Genomic DNA, 25,153 nt, shown 5'->3' on the forward strand with positions numbered 1-25,153 from the left:
AGGGCGCTGCATGCTGTCTGAGAGCTGGGATGGTTCCATGCTTCAGCCAGAGCCTGGCAGCGCTCACCCCACTGGCCCCAGCTCCCAGACAGCGCATGGCACCCTGCCAAGCCATGCTGCACCTGCACCATGGGGCAGCTGCTGTGCAGGTGTCAGGTGGGGGGGGAATCCATGCTGTCCCCCGCTGCCGTGCTATGCAGGGGGCCTCTGCCATGAGTGCCCAGAGGCCCCAATCACTGCTCCTGCATCTGGTGAGTATGGGGCTTTTTTAAGTGCCTGGACTAGGCTGGGGCCGGGCATGGGATGGGGTGGGATGGGGCCAGGCAGGGCAGCCATGGCAGCTTCTTCCATGGCTCCCTCCAATCTCGAAGAAGCAGGCATAGCCAGAGGAACCACAGGAGAACCTGCAGCCCCCCAGCTGTGCTTGCCTCTCCCCAACTGACCCGAATCGCCAAATCAGCAAGGAATCTTCCGAAGCAGATTTGGCCGAATTGATGCAGGACAGTGATCCAAATCTCTGAATTGAATTGCCATCCTCCAAATCAGCCAAATCCAAATCCAGTACTTCCCTATTTGCACAGGCCTACCAGACATCATTCATGAAACCAAATAGGAGTGGACAATAAAGCTTCAAACAAATCTTTCAGCAGGGAGGAGCAGGCATCTGAGATCCAGGATAGGTAGGTTTTTAGAAGTCCAGAAAACAGGATGCTGCTTTTTACAATAGAATTGGATGAAGCAGATAAAAAAGAGGGATTTGAATGATGTGTTCCTACTTGCTGGAATGTTTACGGTGTCCACATAAACTGCAGTTGGTAATTAAGATAGGCATAAGGATTTCAGCAGGGTCAGGGTCAAGGTAACAACAACTTCTGGGAATGTCTCTCAGGTGGTGATGGTAGGGAGATGTAGAATATATTTGTACTGTCCTGGTACATCAGGCAGAGCCATACTGAAACACACTGTCCATCACACATGGACTGCCTCCTCAGAAATAAATAGTTGCCTTAGTGCAGTACTGAGTGGCTGAATTTGTAGATGTGCACAGGTAGTACTGCACTAAGGTGGCGACTATATTTATGTTTGGGGAAATAGTGGGCACAGTATTCTTAGCTTGGGGTGGTACCTGACATAAACATGCCCTTATATACCGCCAGTTGAAAAAATTAAAACAAATTGGAGAGGATGGCCTGGAACTCTAAATTTTAGAGGCCAATATTTTGCAGGTATATAGCCAAAAAAGTTTGAAAACTACTGCTCTAAACTGAATAATCACTCTGTTTAATTTCCGCAGACTTCTATATAGTGTAGAGGCAAGAGCTCAAAAAGTCTCAAAGGAATTTGGAAATGTTTAAGTAATTATTAAAATGTCTTTTTTTGTGCCATATGAAAAATGTAGATGAAGGAAAAAATGGCCAGTAGCAGATGCAAAATGTGCTTGTCCAGTGAAAATTGTGAATGGGAAGAGGAAAACCTTCCGTTTCTTTTGAATTGGAATTTTAGTTTTTTAAAAAAACAAAATAAAACTAAAAACAGCATGATCTTTTTAATCTTGCAGACTGTTCTAGTGTAGTTAGCCCTGGTTTCAGCAAGCAGCTTGAAAGTAACAAGATTTTGGTCAGTTTCACTGATACAGCTAAAGACTCAGCCTAGACAATCTTGAGTCCTGAATCCTTGGTAGTCCTGACATCAAGAATCTTCTCTTTCTCTTTGATTCTTGAGCAAGATGTCTGAAAAAAGAGGAGCAGCAGGCACTGGTGTTCTTTGTGGGGGGAGAGGGCCCTACATTCAAATTCTAAGCAAGGGACACTTCTCAGGTGTCCTAGCTCTTTTGGGAAATAGTCTGTATTTTGGCTAAATTCAGTGGCCTGTTTTACTACCTTACTTGCTGAACATGGTAAGCCTTCAGGATGCTCCCTTTTCAGAATCTGGAATACCTCCCTGAATTCTTGAGCCCAGCATTTTACTACTGAATAACTGTTACTGTGACTACATGTGTGTATGCTGACCTTCTGGTGACTGGTCAACAGAAAAGGAGAGTTTGCTTGAAAGTATACTCCTTCACTAGAAAAACGATCTGAAAACTAAACCTTTGCTCAGCAAAATCCAAGGAAAATAGCCTGTCCTTTTCTCAGCAGTTGAGAATGAGGGGTATTCTTTGTCACCTGGGCATTATTTTAGCACCTTACTGAGGGCTTCCCTTTCTTTAAGTCTGCTCCCCTTTACTTTTTGACTGGATGTATATCAAGAAAATGTTTTAATAAAGGGTAATTGGTTTGCTAGCAAATCAGATTTACAGGAAAGCAAAATTTTCCAAGAACTAAATACTGCTTTGGCTCTGCTTTCTTACTGATCATATTCACAAACTGTTGTTGTTATGCAAGAAAATACAGTATCTTTTGTATTCCTGCCTCTTCACCTCAAAACCAGATGGGGCAATTTTTGGGTGCACATTATATGCAAGGAAAAGGGCTCCCCATGAGCCCAGAAATTTTTGGGGGTAGTGGGGAGCAGTGGCAGCAATAATTGCTGCTGACTCTGGAGCCAAGTGCCAGTTTGGGCCCAGAGCACTGCGTCCAGGACTGCTCAGACTTGACATGTGGCTCCAGAGCCAGCACGTGGGAATGCACCCGCTGCATAGCCCTGGCATGGTGGTGTGCTGAATTATGCCCTGCTGTATGGTCCCCAGAACCAGAAACCCTAGACCTCAGGTACATGCGTGTACTCTCAAGTAAGATCTTTTTTTTCCCCCCTCTTCCTCTTTGGGGTCTTCCAAAAAGAGGATGTGTATGATTATTCAAGGATGTGTTGCATACCAGAAAATACAGCAATACTTCAACTCTCTAGAGGAGGGTGTCAGACAGGTTCCACCTGCCAGTGCTGGCTCATGGAGCCTCTCCAGTGGCCCCTGGGCTACTGGTGGGCCACTGGAAGTTGGAGGGCACAGCCTGCTTGGCATGGCTATTGCCAGTGAGCTTGGTTCACTTCCACCATTCCTACATTCTCCTCCCTCACCCCACTTGGACCCGCTACTGCTGAACTCCTTGTTTCTGCCACGGCTTTCATGCTCCAGGTTGGATCCAGCCTGCAAGAGGACTGCAGTGTGGATCTAGCCCAGGGGCAGGCAATTATTTTTGGGCGGAGGGCCATTTGCCCAGTTTTGGCAAGCTGTTGAGGGCCACATGGGTAGCCCCGCCCCTTGACAGTTGCCCTGCCCCCTAGTCACCAAAGCAGGGCATGAGCTCACAGGGAGCTGTGGATCTGGTCTGGGCTGCACCAGCAGGGAGAGGGGGGATCTGTCTCCGACTCCATAGAGCCCCGGCTGGCCGGAACCCTGTATTCCTGCCCTGCTCTGGGCCCTGGGGCACTGGCCCTGGGGCACTGGTGTGGGCCCTGTGCACCTGTGGGCCCTGTGCACCTGCTCACTCCCAGTGCCCCCCAGCCCCACAGTACAGGCAGGGGCAGTGTGCAGCCCTGATCCCTTGCTCCCTGTTGGGGAACAAGCTGGTGCTGAACATGGGGGCAAAGCAGCCCCTCCCCTGTCCCATGGCTGGCACTCCCTGTTGCAGCTGCTCGCAGCCCGCACAGGGCTGTCCTGAGCAGACACAGGCAGCCCCACACAGGCTGCAAGCGGCTGCAGTGTGGGGCGCTGGCCACAAGGCAGGGGGGGCTGCTCTTCCCCACACTCAGCACCAGCTTGTAACCTGTCCCCGCTGCCAGCCTGGACCCTGACAGGCGAGCCCAGAGCTGGTGTGGGGCCCAGGCTGGCAGCAGGGGCAGGTTACAAGCTGATGCGGTATTGAGGGAAAAGCAGCCCCTTGCCCGCCATGTGGCCAGCGGTCCGCACTGCACCTGCTCACAGTCCACGTGGAGCTGCCTGTGCCTGCTCAGGACAGCCCCATGTGGGCTGCGAGCAGCTGCAGCAGGGAGTGCCGGCCATGAGGTGGGGGAGGGGCCACTTTTCCCTGGGCTCATCTTTTCCCTGGGTTCCTCCCCTGCCCAGGATCCTCCCCTGCCCTTCCCCTTACCCGAGTTTCCGGCACCCGTGCAGCCACATGATACAGTCCAGAAGCCCCTGCTGGGGCTTCTGGCTGAGGTGTGGGTGAGGTTGGATGAACCCTGCTGTTGCGGGAGTCCACTGGGCTTCCCCTGTGTCCTACTGCCCCTGGTTTCTGTCATTTTTTTTTACAGGAACCAAAGACAGATAAATATATTAATTTTCTAAATTTTTTAGGGGCCCTGCGGGCTGGATAGAATGGCCACGTGAGCTGGATCTTGCCCACCCCTGATCTAGCTTGTGGCCCCAGCTGAGTTTGACACCCCTGCCTTATATAAACATAGAACACTAGACTTGTTCAGTCTGGGTCTGTGCATTTGTGTGCAATCTTCAGTCTCTTAAGTAGGAAGATGGATATTCATTCTGTAATTCAGATGAAGACTGAAATGTATGTAAAGTTCTTAGACGAGGAGGGGTGGGGCACCCATCTGTGTATCTGTACCCGATAGCCTTAGATGTTAGGGAGTGGAACAGAATCACTCAAGTTCATGCACAGTTGATGTGAAGTTTGTTGTATATGTTCTTATATTCAAAACAATTAACCTTCCCTAACAAGGAGGTATAAGAAGTGTGACGGGCTTCATTCTTCTGGATTTTTCTATCTGTTTACTTGGCAAGCTTCATTCTGAAAAAAAAGAAGACTCCCAGTGAATGAAGACCTTGATCTAAATGTATTTTGAGTCTCTATTAATGATGGCATAACAGTACATTGTGTACATATTTTGGTCAACAAGGCTATGTGAAACTGAACTTTAGTTGGAATACATGTTCCAACTAAATTAAATTGTAAAAGCAGATAGAGTTCAAAGAAAGAAAATACTTGACTTGAGTTGGAAAAAAAGAATACTTCATATTGAAACTAAATGACTCGGATAACCTTGTACTTCACTGATGTCTTAATATTATTCATACTCATGAGAACACAGTTAAAAAGAACTACATCTGGGAACAAGAATACCCTTGTTCCATAGTGCTCTTTTTTTAATCTTAGTATGAGGAAGTAGATTTTTGATAATGATTCTTTTTGTGGATATTTTTAGCCAAAGTTTCTGCAATTTACCTGTGAGGGCCCAACTTTAGTCTGGCTTCCTGCATGACCATATAATGAAAACTAGGGATTCACCAATAAAGATTTTCTTAACCGATACTGATAGTCGATTTATTAACCAACTATATCAGCCAATGCCGATCCAGTAACCAATATTTAGTAATAATGCAACACATTTTAAACTACAGATGTAAACCTTTTCTTGTTTGTTTGTTTTACATTTATAACATGCATACAAATGCGCTTTAGCTTAAGCACCCCTCCCCCCCCCCCCGGCCATTTCTAAGCAGGTGGACACTGATCCAGGAGTTGGACGGCACTTTAATTAGAGTGGCTGAAGGAGCTCCTTTAATTAAAGTGCCGTCCCCTCCCTCCCTCCCCACCCTGCTCCATTCCCAGAACACACATAAAAGTGCCCATGTCAGTAGCAGCAGGCAGGGCTAGCCTAGCAGTGCCTGGGACTGGCTGTGTAGAACCATTCAGCCCCTGCTTTTCTGCATGATGCCCTTGAACCCCAGCCTGGAGGCAGCTGCCTGAGCCTGCCCAGCAGGGCTGAGGAGGAAGGCGAGAGTTTTCTTGCCTGCTCAGGGCTGAGGGGTCTCTTGGCCATGCTCCCTGCCTTCCTCCCTCTGCCCAGGGCAGGGCCACAGGACCGTTCCAGGCCTGAAGAAACTGGGTCAGTCCTTTCCTCTGCAAACAAAGACCTTTTGAAAACTCATCTCTAAATAGTAGTTTCCATGCAGCATTTTTCTAAAGGAAACTTGCATTTAAAAAGTGTAGTCAAACATTTTAATTGCTTTTTCTTTTCTTAAGTTATATTAATAATGTTTTAAAAGCCTCACAATTTAAATGTTTTCAGATCAGTGTGTTCCGTTTTCTTAGTCCATTTGTAACTCCTGAGGAGCCCAAAGGAGTTTAACTGCGCATCTAGATTAGATATTTATGTGCATCAAGATGACAAATACTGGAAGCATTAACCTTTCTGAAAGGCATATATACTACTCTCAAACTATTACTGCAAAGTAATAAAATGTAATGAATATTAAAAATCAGGTAGACAAGTAAATCCAAGTACCCTTGTTGTTCATATTTTTAGAAGTTATTTTCTGCTTTTAGTTTATACCTATTTATATGACACTTTCATCCACATGCTCACCAGCCAACTAATTTGTCTATAGTTATCCCAATCGTGCAGCTGGTCCAATAAAAGATATCACCCGCAAGGATTCTTGCCCCTCACATTTCCTGGAACATCATGAGAACAACATCACTTCAACACTACCAAAACATAAGAGACAAGTTATATTGTAGTCCTGGTTATTCTAGCATTATACTCTCTTCTTTGATCCAACAGCAGAGGGATCAAATTTGCTGAATTTGTTACAGAATGTTTTAGTGGAAACAAATTAATGGTATAAACACAGGATTGTGTCTTTTGCAGGGTAGTGTGGAAAGTGTTTATTTAAATGTATGCCTAGAATAACCAGGACTGCAGTATAACTTGTCTCTTATGTTTTGGTAGTGTTGAAGTGATGTTGTCGTGGTAGTCCAGGAAATGTGAGGGGCAAGAATCCTTGCGAGTGATATCTTTTATTGGACCAGCTGCACGATTGGGATAACTATAGACAAGCTTTTGGGTATCACGGTACCTTCCTCTGGTCACACAGACAAGCTTTTGGGTATCATAGTACCTTTCTTCAGGTCTCAAGTGAGTTGAAGGGGTACTGTGATACCTGAAAACTAGAGATGCAGTGATACATCAGTCCAATATCGGATCAGCACTGATATAAAGAAAATTGACTATATCAGAAATTGGGCTGAAGTGGCCAATAATTTGGCTGATAAATACCTGTTTGTGCGTGCAGCCCCAGCATAGTGCATGGGCAGCAAGGAGCACAACCCAGCAGCGTGAAATGCTGCATATAGCTGATAAGTTTGTGGTGGAAGAGGAGTGGGGAGGGAAGAGGTGTGTGGGGGGGGGGTGTAGATCAAGACCCCCTGTGGTGAGGCCCCCCTGGACAAACGGCGGTAGCAGTAGCAGGAGTTGCTCCCACTTCCCGCACCCCCTGGACAAGCTTCGGCTTTATCCTGCACCTGCCCCCTTCTGGCTGGGCAGCATCTACCCCAGCCCCACTCCCTCACTGCAGTCTTAATCTACCCTCCCCTTTCACCACTACAGACTTACCAGCTGCACACAGTATATTGGAAATTGGATCGGAAGCAGCTGATATGCTTCCTTAAAAATTTGCTGTTAGTATTGGCCCCAAAAATCTCTATTGGTGCACCCCTTTTGAAAACTTGTTTACGTGTGTCCTAACTATGCATTTGTGTCCAATAAAAGATCACCCACAAGTATTCTTGCCTCTTGTACAAATATTTTTCTGAGCAAGTTACCTTCCTCTACTTGTACCCACAAGAAAATACTTCTTCATGGGTTACTGGAATAATCTCCTGCTTGTCAGCTGATGTGCACAGCCTGATATTCTGATTTAATATTTAATACTTTTTATTAATGGGTATCTTACTGTAAAACTTGTGGATAATATATATATTAGGGGAGTGCGAAGTGGGCTGAATTCGATTTAGATTCGGATTTGGCTGGATTCGGGGCACAGTGATTTGATTAGTTGATTCAGATCACTGTCCAGATTTGATTTGGCCCAGTCCGAATCTGAAGATTCGAACTGATTCGGAGAAGCAGTGATTCACCCATAGACACAGCTTTAAATGTTTTTTCTACATACCTCAAGGTACCAGGCACAGCTCATGAATGCTGAGATGGTGGGGCAGATGGAGCATCCCACAGGAGTGCAGGAGGCCCCCCACATGCTTGGCGGTAGACTGGAAGTACTTCCACTCCACTTCCAGGTCTGCCATCGAGCATGCGGGGGACTCCCTCCACGCCACCCTGGATCAGCAGTCGGCCTTAGGGGGACCCTGAGTGCCCCCCCAGACCCAGGAGGCACCAGTCGCAGGGGTGGGGAGGGATCCTGTGCACTCTGTAGAGGACCTGGAAGTGGACCGTAAGTGCTTCTGGGCCACTTCCGGGTCTGCCGCTGAGTGCGCCGGGGACTCCTGTGGGATGCTCCATCCACCCACCATCTCAGCATTCACGAGACGCCTGGTACTTTGAGGTATGTAGAAAAAACATTAAAAATTGTGTCTATGTCCAAATCATCGAACCTCTCCTAATTAATTTGGAGGGTTCCGATTTAGATTTGGAGAGATTGTAGGGTCTCCTGATTCGATTCTGATTCAGAGATTCAGCTGCCTAATCGGGTCGAATCTCTGCCGAATCAAATTGGTGAGCTGAAGCTTCGCACAGCCCTAGTGTATATATCAGGGCGGGGCAGGGCTATATATTAGCCCTGCCCTGATATATACATTAGGGCTGTGAGAAGCTTCAGTCACCGATTTGATTATATAGACCTTAGTCTTTGAATTAAGTGTTAAAGCTACTATATTGTCCTTCCATTTCTTTCTCAAATTGACACTTGATAACTGCTAGGTATATAGCCAGTTGACTGGCTATATAGAAGGTAGGTGACTTGCAGCCATTCATGTGTGCTCCCATCAGGCCTGTGTAGATTTGTACTGTTAGAACCATTCCCTTAATTTCCTTCTTTGTTTCTTCAATGTGTCAGTTGCCTTCTGATTTAAAGCAGTTAAAACTGAATGGCAGCTGGGGCCTTTGGAGGCTCTTATAATACAAATTATTAATAAGAAGCTTATTTCTGATTGAAGTAGAACTGTTGTTAATCTCAACAGAGATAAAAAGGAAAGATCTGTTTGTGGAAAGAAGTCTAATTTGAGAGATTCTCTGGAATATTCTAGTTTTTCTCTGTATGCTTATTATAGTAAATTCATAAGTCTGCAAAAATGTCTGACTTGGCAGCTGGCCAAATTGATTCAACTCTAACCTCAGTTTTTGTGTATTTTGTCTCTGATGTTGATGAGTTATAATGATGTATCTACCACTGAAAAGAAGTTGATGGCATTCAGTAGGCAATTTTCTCTGAAGACTGATTTGTATCATGTAGTATGGGCAGCTGTCTTGGATCCTAGTTTATGTTAAAATTTGCTATCTTTAGGTAGGTATGTGGGGCCAGATGTGCAGGGAAAAAATGGCCTCCTAGCTTTCAAGTTTCTGTGAAGTCATTGTTAGAAGCTTTTTGGTGTTGGTAATGCACCTTCCCTTCTAGAAAATAGAACCGCCACCTTGAATTTAATTGTGATTTTAAATCTGAACCTTGTGTAGTCCTAGTTCTGGTTATTTTCTTTTTCACATCTCTTTGCTTACAGACTTATCTTCTCAAGTAAGGGTGTCAGAATAACCTCCTTCCCTGGCCTGGATCTGGACCTTGGGGCTCCTTGGCCAGATTCAGCCCAGGGGTGACTCCATTGGTGGTGGTAGCAGCTTCAGGTCCTGCCCGGTGCGTTTGGTGGTGGTGGCAACAAGCTACCACAGCATTCCACATGTTTGAGCTGGAACTGCTGCCACTGACATGTTTTATGCCAGGGCAGTAGCTCCGGGTCCAGCATGGTCCACGCAATGGCAACAGCTCTGCCTTTGGGTCCAACTTGAGGAGCACAGTGGTAATAATAACACACTGATTCTGGTCAAGCACAGGGCACACAGTGGTAGTGGGGCTGGTATTCAGGAAGATGGGGCTACAGTATCAGGAGGGGGGGGGACCAGTGTCAGTCTTCACTTGTCCTCCTACCCCTGATTAGGACATCCACCAGGGCTAAAGGGCTCTGGAATTTGTGGTAGGCCACTCCCCACAACTTCCAGTTGTCTGGTGGTAGCTGGAGGAGACAGTCTTGTTCAAGAGATACTGACTAAAAGTTTAGAAATGCAGTAGCATATGTTAACTTTCTTGAGGTGTAAAAATAGTCTTAGTCACACCTTATTAAAAGTATTGTTATGCCTGTCCCTGCAGGGTAAAATATGAATAATTTTAAAATCCTAAAGTAGATTTTCTGAGTTCTTTTAAAATATTTTATCTGTCTTTATATTTCATCTTTAACTATAAGCTGCTCTTTGCCTTCTCTGGGGAGAGCAGCCTATACATCTAATAAATAAAATATAAACACAACTTTCCTTAGCAACCTCAGAATGTTAAAATACATCAGTTTAAAATATTTGTGAACATGCTTTGTGGGGGTTGGGAGGTACCCTTTAATCCAGGCTTTGTTTTCACCCAGATTTAAAGGTACGTTGGAATGTGGCAATGCACTAATTAGCTCATTAAAAAACTTTAGTGTAGAGAAGGGACTACATGCTTTAACTGCATGTTAGATATGTTGCGTTAAAGTAGTCTGACCAGTGGATTGTCAACGTGCATCTAAATATAAAGGCAGAATTAGAACTTCTGGCCAACTGCACTGAAACAATTGCCTGATTTTTAGTTCGGCTTCCACAACTACAATAAGCCTTTAACTTGAATTCCACCTGCAGTGCAAAAAGTCTTATCTAGAAAATAAATTTGTCCAGAAACATGTTGTTTCTTTATACTCAGTTGTACATCTGGCACCCTCCCCACACCAGGGAGTTAGAGCTCGTTCATTTCTTGTTCTTGAATACAAGTTGTTTTTCTTCCTGCTGCTCACACATGGCTATCCACATCATCCAACTTTTGTTGTGGTTGCATGTGTGGAATCTCTGTCTTTGGATGGTCGTGAGTCTTGCATGTTTCAAGAGAGTTGACACAAGCAGGGGAACTTTTCTTGTGAATAAATAACACGCAGAGACCAAGATGAAGTCAAGGCTGAGGAGTGTGGACAGTCAGCATTATTCCTCATGATAACATTTTTGACTTTTCAGTTTGTTTTAACTTCTGGTTTTGTTTATTTTGTTTTTTTAAACATAACATAATGTTAAGTTTGTGAAATCAAGCACTCCAGTTAGGAAGTGCCAAACTTAAAACTAACTTGGGCTTTTTTGACAATAATGGATTGATAACAGATAAGAACTGAGTCTAAGATGCATAAGGTAATGGTGTACTACAGTGTTGAAAATATGTCTTACTGTAACGGTTCTGTTTGTTACTGCTAGAGATGCATAGATTAGAAGTCCATGTTTCCAAAATATTCAGTGCCATAACACAACCTGATGCCTTACCTACCTCCTTATTTTCACACATTTCTAAGTACACAAGTATTAGAGAGTATGTCAAATTGCCTTAATTCCAATGATTTCTCTCTCCTGTGAGACATACCTTCACAACAAATACTTATCTGCATAAGACTAAGTAGCTGGAGACAATGTATTTATTCTCGGGAACAGTTCATATCCTTGTCCTCCATCAGACCACTTAGGACAAAAGTAATTCAAGCAGCTGTTAAGTACAAGTAGATTTAGCACAAGCAGTTTTGTTCCTTCTGTGAAATACAACATGAAAATCGGTATATGTGTAAAGCAAGTATTTTTTTTAAATTTATATAGAGAGAGGTGTGTTTGTGGGTGTGTATCTACCCTAATATAACTTGCATAATTGTTCTTTTTTTCGGTCTCTGTATCTGTATAAAATAATCTGCGCAGAAAGTAGGAGTTCCTAGAAAGCTAATACCTCACCCTATTTTTAGTTTTACTCCCCATGTGTTGTTCATGTGTCTTGATAGCTGTCTGGCACATCTTAAGGTTTGACTTGAGTTGTAGTAGATGTTCTGTAATACAGAGAATCTACCATGCGTTCTAGAATGCTAAACCAGGGAGAAATTCTTTTGACAAAAAATCAAAGCAGTTATACAAGTAGATAATACAGTTACAGGAAATACTCTTGTTCAAAAAAGTAACTTATAGATTGGCATATGTACATGATTCTCAGTTTTATTTGATGTTCTTGGAATATTAAAACAGTTCCTAGCAGATGGTCATTTTGATGGTATAACTGAGAACAATCCAGAAAAAGGGGAAATGTGGAGGTTTTAGAGGGTGTTCTTTTATGACCTGTAAAAATTATATATAGTATGAAAATTAATAGATGGAGAAATGGTGGGGGAGGACAGTCCCATCGTGAAGGTGTGGAAATTGGCTGACAGCACAATCAAAGCCAGTACTAAAATGAATGTTCATAACCAAAATAATAGTGTTCATTAATAATAACAGGGTTTTTTATTTCATTAGTCAAAGACATAGGCATGAACTAAGCATAGTACTAAGCATTCTTCTGTTGGAAACCAAGTATCACTTTTTGTAGCCATTATCGCACTTGTAATAAGTGCTGATAGAATTGGGCCCTCGCGTGCGAAAACAATATTTTGGTACCCTTTTAGTCATTGTTAGAGCAGTTGTTTTTGAGCATGAGTCATCTCAAATCTTCATGTGTTGAATGACTTACAAAATTAATGGTAACAGTTTTGGTAAAAAATACTACCCTTCAGCCTTTAGTGGAAGTACCTGGTATTGCTTTAAGAAGTTTTGTCACCAGAAAATATTTCTGTGGTGGCCAGGCTTGCTCTCTACACAGTAGAATCCAAATGGCTTGCAGAATTGCATTCTATGCTTTCGTGCAAAGATGGGGATTTGAGAATTTTCTGTAAGTAGTAAGCAGAGCTGTAGCTGTGTAGGACTAGAAGTTCTCCAGCTGTTTGCTGCAGCTTTTGTTCCAAGAGGTACTGCTTTGCAAGTCAGCTGGGCTGGACCACTGATGAGTTCCAGCTGATTGGAGCAGTGATGGCCTTTGCAGTTAGAGCTATAGGGGCAGCTGGAACTTTGCAGTGGTTGTATGCTGCAAAAAGGTGAGTTGCTCATCTTTAATTTGTCAGCCTGCCTCAAACTAAGTGGGTTATGAACTACCCTGATATGAATTATCCAAGTTCTGCGGTAACAATGTACTTCCTCCGCAGAAAGAGAGTTGGAAGGAGATCCTAAGTCTTATTTGGTTGAAAAGGAAAAATAGATATTGCATTATTTTAGTGGTTGACTATTTTTCACAGAAGAGACTGTTTTTATGAATTGTTTTCTTTCCTAACACTAATTCCTCCCCCTCTTCATTGTTTGGTTTTCAAAATATTTTATTTTGTGAACCAGCAAGAAGGGTCTGAAGATTGCTGCTGATCCACAGAAGGTAGAGAATTGCAGTCTTTTTGTAAACTGACAAATTATATTAATCTATGGGTAATACTGTACTGTTTTTTCTTGCAGTGTTGCTGGGGTAACCACAGTTAATTCCTGTTGTAGTCTTAGGACGGTGATTTTCAGTGAGGGTGGTGCAGCACTCCAGGATGCTTTGAGATCCTTTCAGGGGTGTTGCAGTGGTCCAAAATGTGTTAGCCCTGTGGGGTGTGAAAACATGAATCACAGTACTGTTAAAAACGTTCTGACCTATAGTGGTCTTTCTGAGTTCTTCGCAACAGAAAAGTAGCTCTGTTTTTCTGTAGTCAAAAAAGCAAATGAAAACGAAGAGCTGACATTTTTGGAGAGGTTTCCCAAGTCTATCCAAGGCCTCAAGTCTATCCTTGAGTCTAAAAAGGTCGAGAACCATTGTCCTAAGATATCCCTTATGTGGGAATCTGCTGGACCTGTGGGTCATTGCAGCAAAGTAGTAGTGACCTTTATAATAAAAGCTGTATTAACCCCCGCTTCTTTTCAGATGTATTGCTGAAGTCTGAAAATCCATGGCATGTTGGGTAGGCCATGGAGCAAAGGTGGGCAATATCTGGGCCTGAAGAGCCACTTTGGGAGTTCTAGTGGGTTGCCATGGGCCGGGCCAGCACCCCGCCCCCAACAGCTCACCAAAACTCCATAAGTGGTTCTGCTCTGTGCTTGTCCAGGTGGTTGGGATGGGGTGGAATGGAGTTATAGGTAGACAAGGAGCAGCATCCGGGAGCAAAGCAGGACTGGGGTCCAGGTCTAGGGCTGAGGCCGGGATTATAAGGCGACAACGGTGTGGGACCGGGGCAGAGCTGTGATCAGCTCCATGCAGACACCTGCCCATAGAACTGGCACCTGTGCTGGTGTTGTAGCATGCACTGTTGAGTTTGTGTACTTCTGGATGAGCAGAAAGGTCCATGTTTTGGAAATGGATAGAAACTAGCATTATATCTTATTGGAAGTAAATAGTTGTCATTTAATAATCAAGCTTTTATGTGGTGAATCAAATTGTGGATATATACATTTTAAATGCTTTAAAAATGGTCACACTGCAAGGTCATAGATGACTTCTAGGAAATGAAGGGATTATACTGTAGTATTTCTTGGGTTTTCAAGTCTTATGTACTTTAAGATATATAAATTGTTCCACGAGCATATCAGTGTCATGAAAAATAATAGGATGGAACCTTAATGTATCCTTCTATATAATAGAATTTTTCTCTAACATAGAGTGGACTTGTAATGAGGTACGCCATTCGACCTCCTATCTTTACCAGTATAAAGGTCAAGTTCACTTTGGGCTGAATGCATACTGGTTAATCCAGACCAAAATTTGACTCCTGTTTCTAGGTTAGGAACAAGCCATAAACCAGGCAGCCCAAATTTTCTCTCATGCTGAGCAATAGGAAGAACTGTCGAGACACTAGTTATAGCCATCTCATTTTTTCAAGTGGGTTTGGTTTTCTACCTGAGCTCTGTTGCAATCTGGGTGGCTATGAAAAATAAAATTCCTGTGGTTAAAAAAAATAAATAAATAAATTATACTTCACCTGAGCATAGCTGGAAAAGGCAGGGTAGATCTGCAACTTATAAACTGACCAAAGTGTATGCATGTGTCATGAAAGCTTGTGCTAGCACACCCAGTTTGAAGCTGTTCTCATCAGATGTTGACTCTGTGAAAGGATGTGCAGAAGGCAGAGTATGAGGCAGGGATCGGCAACATTTTTGGCTGGAGTGCCAGAATCATCCCCACCTCCACTTGTGTCTCAACTTGGTGTACCAGAGATGGGGCAGCCACAAGGGGCCCAATCCTCATTGCTGTCAGTGTCTGCACATGTCTCCAGGGGAGGGGCCGGGTTATGCTGTTCCTGCCCCCTCTCTGCCATGTGCTGCGAACCATGTGTGCACCTGTCATTACCATGGAGCTGGTGCCAGGGCTCCGGAGCCCAGAGCAGCTGTTTGCAGCCTCCTGGCTATTTTCCTCAGCCGGCCCAGGCTCTGGGCAGTTGTGGCAGGTGGCTAGAAGGCTGCAAACAGCTGTGCCAAGTTCTGCAGCCCCTGCACTGGCTCTGTGTGGCGGCAGCTGCACATGTGCCTCTGGTGGACAGTGGGGGAGGAGCCAGGGTTGCACTGCCCAGGCCTCTTCCTAGCCATGCACCCAGAGGTGCATTCACAGCTGCTGCAGCTACAGAACTAGTGGTGGGACTGCAGAGTCTCATGTAGCTGTTTGCAGCCTCCCAACTATAGCTGGCCCAGGCTCTGGGCAGCTGCTGGCAGAAGCTGCCTAGAGTCTGGGTCGGCTGTGGCGTGCTGAGGAAAATGGCTTTTCATGTCATGTGCTGGCACACATGCTGGGGGTTGCCGATCCCTAGTATGAGAGGAGAAAAATTAGAACACAAAAGACTACGGAAGGAGAGAGAGACGGTCAGTGACTGACCATATCCCTTTCATTTTGGTATACCTCCTATGCAGGAAGCAAGCATGTTTGCTTTTCCACACCAAAATATTTTCTAGTTGGCCAGGTACAACCTTCCCATTTTCTCAGGTGGTACAAAAGCCCTATAATGCAACTAAATATCTGGTTTGGAGAGTGAATTAATAACACAGAGCGAAAAAACCATGACATGGGTGGTTGGAGTTATAGCAAATGAAGTAGCAGCATCAGATGTAACGAGTTCTGCTGTAGAAACAGGTCTTCTGCTGCAAAAAATGACTAGGAAGGTACCTGGTTTGTTTGGCTTTTTTTTTTCCTTTCATTAGTCAATGGATATAGTTCTAATTACTTGTGGAATGATGGTCTCCCACCAGGGATATTGACTATCTAGATAATAATATTAGTTGTCATAGGTTATATGATTCTCCGTCAAATAATTTGCACTTGCAAGTTTACTGGTATAAGAAATGTAAATATTTGGTGAAGTTTTTCATTGAGATTTTTTTTCTAGGTTTTGCATATGAAATTTCTAATAATTATTTTTCTGATAATGTAATAGGCTACATAAAGTTTAGTTTATTGTAAGCTGCCTTTTGGATAGGGTGAGATGTAAATCTAATAAATAAATAAATGAATGAGTGCATCTGGCATATGCAGATGTAAATAACAACCAAATTGTTTATTTCTGAGATAAATCAATGGTATAAGGGACATATTAAATCATCATATTTTCCGCTTCATGAAATGAACTTCTTTAAAACTTTCAGCTCCAGTACTTCTTGAATAGATAAATATGGCTTTTAGTTGTCCCCCAATGTTTTCTGTTTTTTACTGGCTTTTTTATACATGCCATGTTGACATTTTATTATAAAAAGAACTTGTAGCATTATACTAAAGGGAAATATTCTATAGTCATGAAATATTTCAGGCTTTTTTTTAAATTTACATTTTATCTTGGGTAACAGTACAGTGTATTTTGGAGAAATCGGTGTTTTTTTTCCTTTATCCACTCTTTTTCTTTCAACTTTGCTTGGGGAATCCTAACCAGAAGAACAAAGGGATCTTAAATTCCATAATTTAAGATAAATACTGGGAGCCCTGTGTCAGTAGATCGTTTAATCCAAATAAAGTGAAAAGGCAAGGAATACGTATGTAGGTAGATAAATGAATACGTATGTAGGTAGATAAGTGAATAACTATATTTTCTAGTTTATTTAAAAGTTTGGCTAGTGTCCATAGCACCCAAAGACCCCGATTTGAGTGGAGTCCTGTTTTAACAAGTGGTATACAGACACACAGAAGAAACACTCCCTGTCTTGACTATGACCCGTAGGCTAGATCTGGCCTGCTAACTGATTGTATCTGGCCTGCAGGCAGATGGCCACAAACTCATGGGATCTGACCTGTGGGAAGCTGGTGGCTCTGGCTCCGGCTACTGTATGCATGATGCTGGGCAGGCAGGGCTGTTTTCGCTCAGCACTGATGTGTTGACGTCCACTGTGGACCTGGGCAGATGCCCTGATCCCCACCTGGGGCCTACCTGCAGTGTCTACAGGTGATGCCGGCCTGCCCAGGGCTGTTTCCTGAGCACCAGATAAGTGTTGGTGTAAGCTGCAGACGTGGCTGGCATGTTCTGGGGTAGTGTGGGGATTAGGGCTTGCTGCAGCTATGGGGAGAGGGGGGAGAGAGGCCCTTGACTCGGAGACTTTTGGTGAGCTGTTAGGGGACAGGTGGGGGGAAGTGTTGAGCCAATGTTAGGGGGCAGGTGGGGGAAAGTGTTGACCCAGTCTGCAATAGTTCACCAAAATTCCCTTTGTGGCCCTTGGTCCAAAATAATTACCCGCCCCTGGTCTAGAGGCAGTATACGTGTTTTATCCAGTATCTGTTTTATCCTTGAACGGCAAATATAAAATGAGTCAACAGGTAGTGGAGGATTCTGTTTAAATTTGAAGTAATGAGACAAAAGGGTACCTGGAACATCTTGAATTTTATCCAGTAAACCTTCCCTTCCATAGGTGGTTGATAGCCTTGGTGTTTTAATCAGTCTAGTGTATTCTAGATGTAGCTCTCAACTCTCTTGTTTTTTGTTTCTTTAGCTATGTGGTTGCCCTTCAATTTTGCTATGATTTGTGTAATTATGTTTTTTTTTTTCTTTTCTTGCCAGGAAACACTGCATTACACGATTGTGCAGAATCTGGAAGTTTAGAGATCATGAAGATGCTTCTTAAATACTGTGCAAAAATGGAAAAAGATGGATATGGGATGACTCCTCTCTTGTCAGCCAGTGTTACAGGTCACACAAATATTGTGGACTTTCTGACCCAGCATGTACAGACCAGCAAGGCTGAACGCATCAATGCTTTGGAACTTCTAGGAGCAACCTTTGTGGACAAAAAGAGAGATCTGCTTGGTGCTCTGAAATACTGGAAAAGAGCTATGGAGATGAGATACAGTGACAGGACTAACATCCTCAGCAAACCTGTGCCACAAACGCTAATAATGGCTTATGATTATGCGAAGGAGGTGAACAGCTCAGAGGAGCTAGAAAATCTTATTGCAGACCCTGATGAGATGAGAATGCAAGCGCTGTTAATTAGAGAACGTATTCTTGGTCCTTCTCACCCAGATACATCTTACTACATTAGGTATCGGGGTGCTGTCTATGCAGACTCTGGTAACTTTAAGCGATGCATCAACCTATGGAAGTATGCTTTGGACATGCAGCAGAGCAATTTAGACCCACTGAGCCCTATGACTGCCAGCAGTCTGTTATCATTTGCTGAACTCTTCTCCTTCATGCTGCAAGACAGAGCAAAAGGTCTGCTGGGCACCACTGTGACATTCGACGATCTTATGGGTATACTGTGTAAAAGTGTCCTCGAAATTGAGCGGGCCATGAAACAAACTCAGAGTCCACCTGACCCCATACAATTGAACAAAGCCCTTTCCATCATCCTGCATTTAATTTGCTTGCTGGAAAAAGTTCCTTGCAGTTCAGAACAGGAGCATTTTAAAAAGCAGACTATTTATAAGTTTCTTAAGCTGCAGCCTAGAGGAAAGAATAACTTCAGCCCACTTCATCTTGCTGTTGACAAGAATACTACATGTGTAGGTCGCTACCCAGTTTGTAAATTCCCCTCTCTGCAAGTTACTGCTATTCTGGTGGAATGTGGTGCTGATGTAAATGTCAGAGACTCTGATAACAACAGCCCCCTGCATATTGCTGCACTGAACAACCATCCAGATATTATGAATCTTCTTATCAAGTCAGGTTCACACTTTGATGCCACAAACTTGCATAAACAGACCGCTAGTGATTTGCTAGATGAGAAGGAAATGGCAAAAAATTTGATCCAGCCTATAAACCATACTACATTACAGTGTCTTTCTGCTCGTGTCATCGTAAATCATAACATATGCTATAAAGGGCACATCCCTGAGAAACTAGAAAACTTTGTTTTGCTCCATAGATGATAATGTGACAGTCCCACGGTACTGTTGTCGAAGCACGAGTTGGTGACATTTAATTGTTGCTTTCTCAAGCACTGTTGTGACACACCAGCGTTTATTTAGCTTGACCCATCATGCTGTCATTGGCTAAAGCATTGTTAGCATCAGATCTGCAGAATTGGTTACCCAGTATTTAATATGAATATGCCATATAATATATTTTGTGGATTATTTAGAAATGTAATGCCATATTTAGACTCTTTAAATTGTCTGCCAAAGGCTTGTCTACTCTGGTTTTATTTGCCTGTTGGGTGTTTGGGACTGAGTTAATTTTCATTGGTGTCTTTTTACTATTACTGGTATGTGGATTTTATACAGTTGGAAGGTCATCTTTTTTGTTTTTGCTTGAGCATTTCTGCTCTAATTCTATTCTTTTTTATGGACTCATTGCTAAATTGTACAAGTTGTATGGACTTGTTAACATTTGCAATTACCATAAGTGCTTTATCTTCTCTATGCACTGGCTTAAACATGACTGTTGTGTGTTAGCATATTTCTATGCAGCAGTTGGCCAACTTCACCTCAAACTCCATTTTTTGCAGTTTGTTGGAGCTCTTTTTTGAGAATACTGCCTTCACAGCATGACAACTTTTGGAGCTATGTGTAAGCTCTCCAAGCTGTTTTTGGTTTGACTTTTTTACTCTAGCTGTATCTGAGATTTGCTTTCTCTTAATCCTCTGGAAATGCGTGCTAAATTTGGGAGAAAAATCTCTTTGTTCTCTTGGTAATCCACTTGAAATTTAAGTCTAAAAGTCATTCTAATGCATCATGCAGTAAGGGGAAGAATCTTCATCATGTACAACTGACACCTTTCCCTTGCACTAATGTCTTTCTTGTGCTGATTGTGTGACTAGATGTGAAGAGTTTGCTCAAATTTTAACCTCAAATGTAATACACTTTAAAGAGAAATAGATCAAATGTATGCTGTAGTCTGAAATTACAAATCAGCTTCTTTAGCTACAAAGAAACTAAAGCATGTCAGTGGTATGAAGCTTGTCAATCCAGATCTAGACATCATTTAGTATAATTATATTATAGTAAGTGGCTCTCTGCCAAGCTATCAAAAGTTACATAGTGTCCCTTTCTCTTCATTTTAAATACACCTTTATAGATAATTTGCATGCATCTTTCATCTCTAGTATTGGTCAGCAGTAATAAAGGAAACACCAGAAGTTGTGTTGTGTACATAGCTCCTAATGAAAGTTACCTATTTTTTATAATATTTGCACAACAGCTTAGCTACTGCAGCAGAAAGGGCTCTTTTGACTTGTTAAGACATCCATAAGTGAAGATTTTAAGTGAGAATGAGATTCAGGTAATCAATAAAATACAGCACTTTACTGTTGATGCAGAGTAAAATTTATTGTGGCATATAAGCCCTGAAAATGTCTTTAAAATAAAATTGTTCTCACAGAAAACAATCTTTGATTGAATAGAATGCAGTTTACCTGCCAGTTCAGTGGTCTTGCATTGTGGGTGGCTTCAGTGGTGGGCAGTAAACAGAGTGTCCCAATGGGTTTTTTCTATCTCCAAAAAAATCAGTGGGTTGATCTGGACTCTTTTTGGATTAGGGACCGGCATCAGATGATAGAGCAGTTTTAAAAGCCAAATTAATGAGACTCGGGTGACTTAATAGTTTTAGTTTTTTAATTTGAATTTAGAATACTTTGTTCTTGATATTTGTGATTTGATTTGGCGATGAGCACATCCTTGACAGAGTATAAAAATAGTGTTTGCTGCCTGGCTGTTTCAGTGTCTCCTTTCCCTTAGCACATGACATCAAGTAAAGCTGAGTGGTTGGATGGCCTCGAGGCATGTGATGGGATACTACTTTACAGCCAGCAGACCTGTTGGAAGGAATATTGTTTGAGGACTGCATTTTATATAAAACTCTGTACTTACAAAGTATATTGAAACAGCTTTCCACTCTTTGTCCCTTGATGCGCACATGTTGTTTGTGTGAAAAACCAAATTATGAGGAATTCCTGTTCAGAATTTCTCTGGCAAAGTTATTAGTAAATTTGCACTAGTGAATTTTTATACAATTGGCTGAATTTCTTTGACTTGTAATGATTAAAATATGTGTCACCCCAGTTGTTGATTGTGAGAACAAGTAATTTGATTTCAGTTCTTTATTTTTAATAGTCTTTGTTTTTCCTTACCATTCCTCAAGTAAATTTCATTAAGAATCCACAGCGCACCATAGGACTGAACACTGGTACGTTTGAAGCTCCAACGTGGGTCATGGAAAAAGGGATTCTAGAGCATGCCGTGGACTCTAGAATCTGTGCTGCTCTTTAGAATGAGGAGTTGACATTTCTTACTTGAATAGAACAATAGATGGTTAAAGCTGGACATTTTTCTCCAAGAGGCTTCTGTTCGAGACTTCAGAAATATGTAAAAATAACATTTACGGGAATACTTTGCTGCTGGTGCTATCAAACGTTTTTAAATTAGAAAACATCCCAATGAGTTTTCTAGTTAACCAGAAAGAGCACATGGCTTTCTTTGCTTATAGAGCCAATGAAGATAGTGAAGTCTTTCGTATAAAAAAAATTTTATTCTGTTGTCTACTAAATCTACTTACGTTTCTTTGAAAAAAAAAAAAAAAGTACTTCCCATGGAATAACTTGCCTATTCTGCGTGCATCTCCTATATATGACAACACCTCCATCCTAAAACATACTGTTCCAGATTTTGAATTTGTAGTGGCATGACCCATTAAACTCTTGCTTGTGATTGCATCAAATATTCAGACCTAGGACTTCATAAGGGAAAGGCTGGTATATTTAACCCCATTTTACACTTGGTCTTTTACCATCACATTATAATGCCTGATTTTTGCTTCATTGTTAAACTACAGCAGTCTAGACTCCATGTTAGTTATTATATGAGTGATCCCACAGATACGAGTTAGTGGGTTGGTAAATGTAGCTTTGAATATTCACCTCCCTGGACTCTTGTTACTCCTTCAGTTTTGGGAAGTGTTACTACAAATTTAACACTATGATAACTGTGGCAGCTTTGTTAGCTGGAACTTGAATTACACGAAAAAGTGCATGTTCTTGAATTACTATTAGGATGGATTCTTTTCTATTTTTCCCCTTAACTGGTCACTTTCCATGTTCTTATTTTCTATTATATGTTTCTCTGATGGAAAGAGAAACCATTTTACTCTTGTTGCTGGAGGTCTCAGTCGAATGCCATAGAGTATCAAGAACAATACATATTTTGAGTTCTATTATATTTAGAATGGCTGAAAAATTTCCAGCATATTCCTATGAGGATAAGGACACAGATACCCCTTAGAGGCATACTTGTGGAGAAATATGAGGTAGATTTTTTTTTTTTTTTTTTTTTGAGAGAGACAAAGATTTTCTGTTGTTCAGTTCTCCTAGAGCTTTCACCAAAGTACTTTGATCCAGGAAAGTGAAAAATAAACAGTGGTAGAAAATGAAACCCTTTTCTCTTCCACCAAATTCTAAAGTTAAGCTAGTATTTTCCTGTTATTACCATCCTTATAGCAAGTATTTCATATGTATATGCGTCTGTGGCCATTCTGACTGCTACACTGCACAAAGTAAAGACGTGTAATTATTAAGCATCACTTGGTTATTTTCTCTCTAAAGAAGGATGGATTTTTTTTACATTTACAAACATTTTATTCATTTTAAAAATAGAATTTGGAAGGTGCAGAATTGAGTCATCTATTTCTGCAGAACAAGTATAGATATTGTAATTCAAGTTTTCCACTACCCAGTCATGTATCATTCCTGAACTGGATGACCAGAATCTTTGAAGGGGTGGGTAACTCTTGTCTAGTAAGTGCTCAGTATTTCAAATGGATCTGTTTTGATGAGGATGTCCACTTTTAGTCTCTCAAATGAAACTGTCAACAAATGTAAGGTGGTAACTGGCTGACAGATGTTCAGCTTCACCTTTAGCTACAGATACCATGGTTCTCCCAATCTCTCCAAACAATCTGTTTTTGAGAATGTTTCTAAAAATGTTGGACTTTCAAATTGGTACACTTTAAAAAGGAAAGGGATATTCTGACATTTAATACAGAAGAATAAAGTCCTTTATAAGATAAATGTCACTTTAAGTTTCATTTTGGTTGTAAGGTAATAGTGGATGTATGTGTGTATTTTCCACTACAAACTTAATTGAATATTTCACAAGTTACATGTGGAATGCTGACTGGTTTCTTTAATACTAAAATATGACTATGAAGATATAACACTAAGTTCCATCTTTTGTCTGTACCTTAAAGTCAAATAACAGTATGTGGTAATTGGTATTGGAAAATAATTTTGCAGGGAAGAGGAAATTGATGGAAGTATACTATAAATGAAGGAAGGGGACAACTGAATGTAGTTTGAAGTGCACTGTTTTGTACCGTGCTAATCCCTTGGGTTCTGTGAGTGTGAGTAACTGTCGGGTAGGTTTGGATCCTTCACTGGGGACAGAGTGGGAAGTGATTGTTCACTTTGGTTTTTAACTTGTTTTGTATACACGTTCCGTCCTATCTCACAGACTTCCTATGCAGGGCTAGTTCCATGTATTGAAATACTGTGGTTTCTTTTTTACGGCACGTAATTAAGCTTTAACGGTAATGTAAAAAAGGAATAACAAGCATTTCTCTGCTCTTACTCTACAGCCTCCAAATGCAAACTACATTAAAATTACATTTTGGAGAGTATCTGTCTGAGTCTCTCTCCATCTCTTCCCCCCCCCTTAAGGCTACTTGTAGCATCACTTTTTAACTATATCTTCATGGAAATTTTGCTTTTAAACCCTGATATTACAGCTGTACCATTCTCCTGCTGCAGTCATTAATGACAACATCCAGAAAGGAAATGAAATATAACAGTTGTATATCCAATACAACTACAGCCCAGATGTCTGAAGTCTGAATATGGACACAGGAAAAAAATGTCAGAAGTCCAAAAGTGACTCTAAATTATAGCGAGAAGCTATGTGAGATTAATATAGTTGCTAGTACACTTATAAATATTTATTACTTCCTTATCTGTACAGCCTATGCCAGGAGTGGGCAAAATGCGGCCCGTGAACTGGATGCGGCCTGCCAGTTCATTCTATCTGGCCCACAAGGCCTCCCCAAAATTTAGAAAATTAATATTTATCTGCCCATGGCTGCCTGTCATGCGGCTCTTGATGGCTTGCCAAAACTCGGTACTCGGCCCTCCGCCCAAAATAATTGCCCGCCCCTAGCCTATGCGAAAATGATTAACAAACAAGTAGAACAGACTTCAGCAAAACATATGATTGTTCACCAAAAAATTGTCATGACTTACAGGTTCTCAAAATGCAAGATTTGCAACTTGGTCCATGTTGGGATTTTTGTTGGTTGGGTTTTTTTTGATTGGGGGGGGTGGTAATTAAATTTTCCGTATTCCAAGCCAAACTTGCCAAATCAAATTCCAAATCGGTTCAGAACCGTAAGTGGCCCTACTACTGGCAAACATCCTTTGCCCCCATCTGGGGCTTCAGATGTTTCCAAATCGTTTGACAGGCATCTTACTTACAGGTCCAAGCCTAGAGGCTTGGAGTTTGGATGCCACCGAGTTTTGCTTGCCCTCAGTCATATGGCCCCAGGAGCAAGCTAGAGTGGGATCTCCCCTTTTCATAAAGTGGGTATAAAACCAACACCTTCCCACTCCAGCAGCTAAGTGGGAGGTTTACTGTATGTTATCCCCTGGTCCGGGAGAGCAGTCTTCGGTGGGTGTGACTAGGAAGACTACCTCAGTAGTCACCTTTGATCTTAGCCCACGAGAGGCCGAGAAGCAACTTGGTCCATGTTGTTTGCAGAACTGAGCAGGGGAAGCCCTTTGAAAACATCACTTATCTGGAATCTGCATAGTCATTTCCATTGCACTGCAAAGGGTAGTATGCACCTCACTCCTGAAAACAAACTTAGATTTAGGGGTGGTGTCACACATTCAACTTAACACTTACTAAGTACTTTTGACATACAAGCAGGTG

At 42.2% G+C, this 25,153-nt stretch overlaps 1 protein-coding gene across 1 annotated transcript in view; it reads left to right on the forward strand.

The window, feature by feature from the left end:
• Window positions 1-23,846, forward strand: part of FEM1C (fem-1 homolog C) — a 29,557-nt gene extending 5,711 nt beyond the window's left edge. Inside the window, exon 2 of the mRNA XM_019555214.1 lies at window positions 17,802-23,846. Coding sequence (XP_019410759.1) covers window positions 17,802-19,111 — 1,310 coding nt within the window. The 3' untranslated portion in view covers window positions 19,112-23,846. The remainder of the gene's footprint in view (window positions 1-17,801) is intronic.
• The last annotated feature ends 1,307 nt before the right edge of the window (window positions 23,847-25,153 follow it).

This window comes from Crocodylus porosus, unplaced genomic scaffold, assembly GCF_001723895.1.
Source record: "Crocodylus porosus isolate Cpor-Errol unplaced genomic scaffold, CroPor_comp1, whole genome shotgun sequence".
NCBI classification, from domain to species: domain Eukaryota; kingdom Metazoa; phylum Chordata; order Crocodylia; family Crocodylidae; genus Crocodylus; species Crocodylus porosus.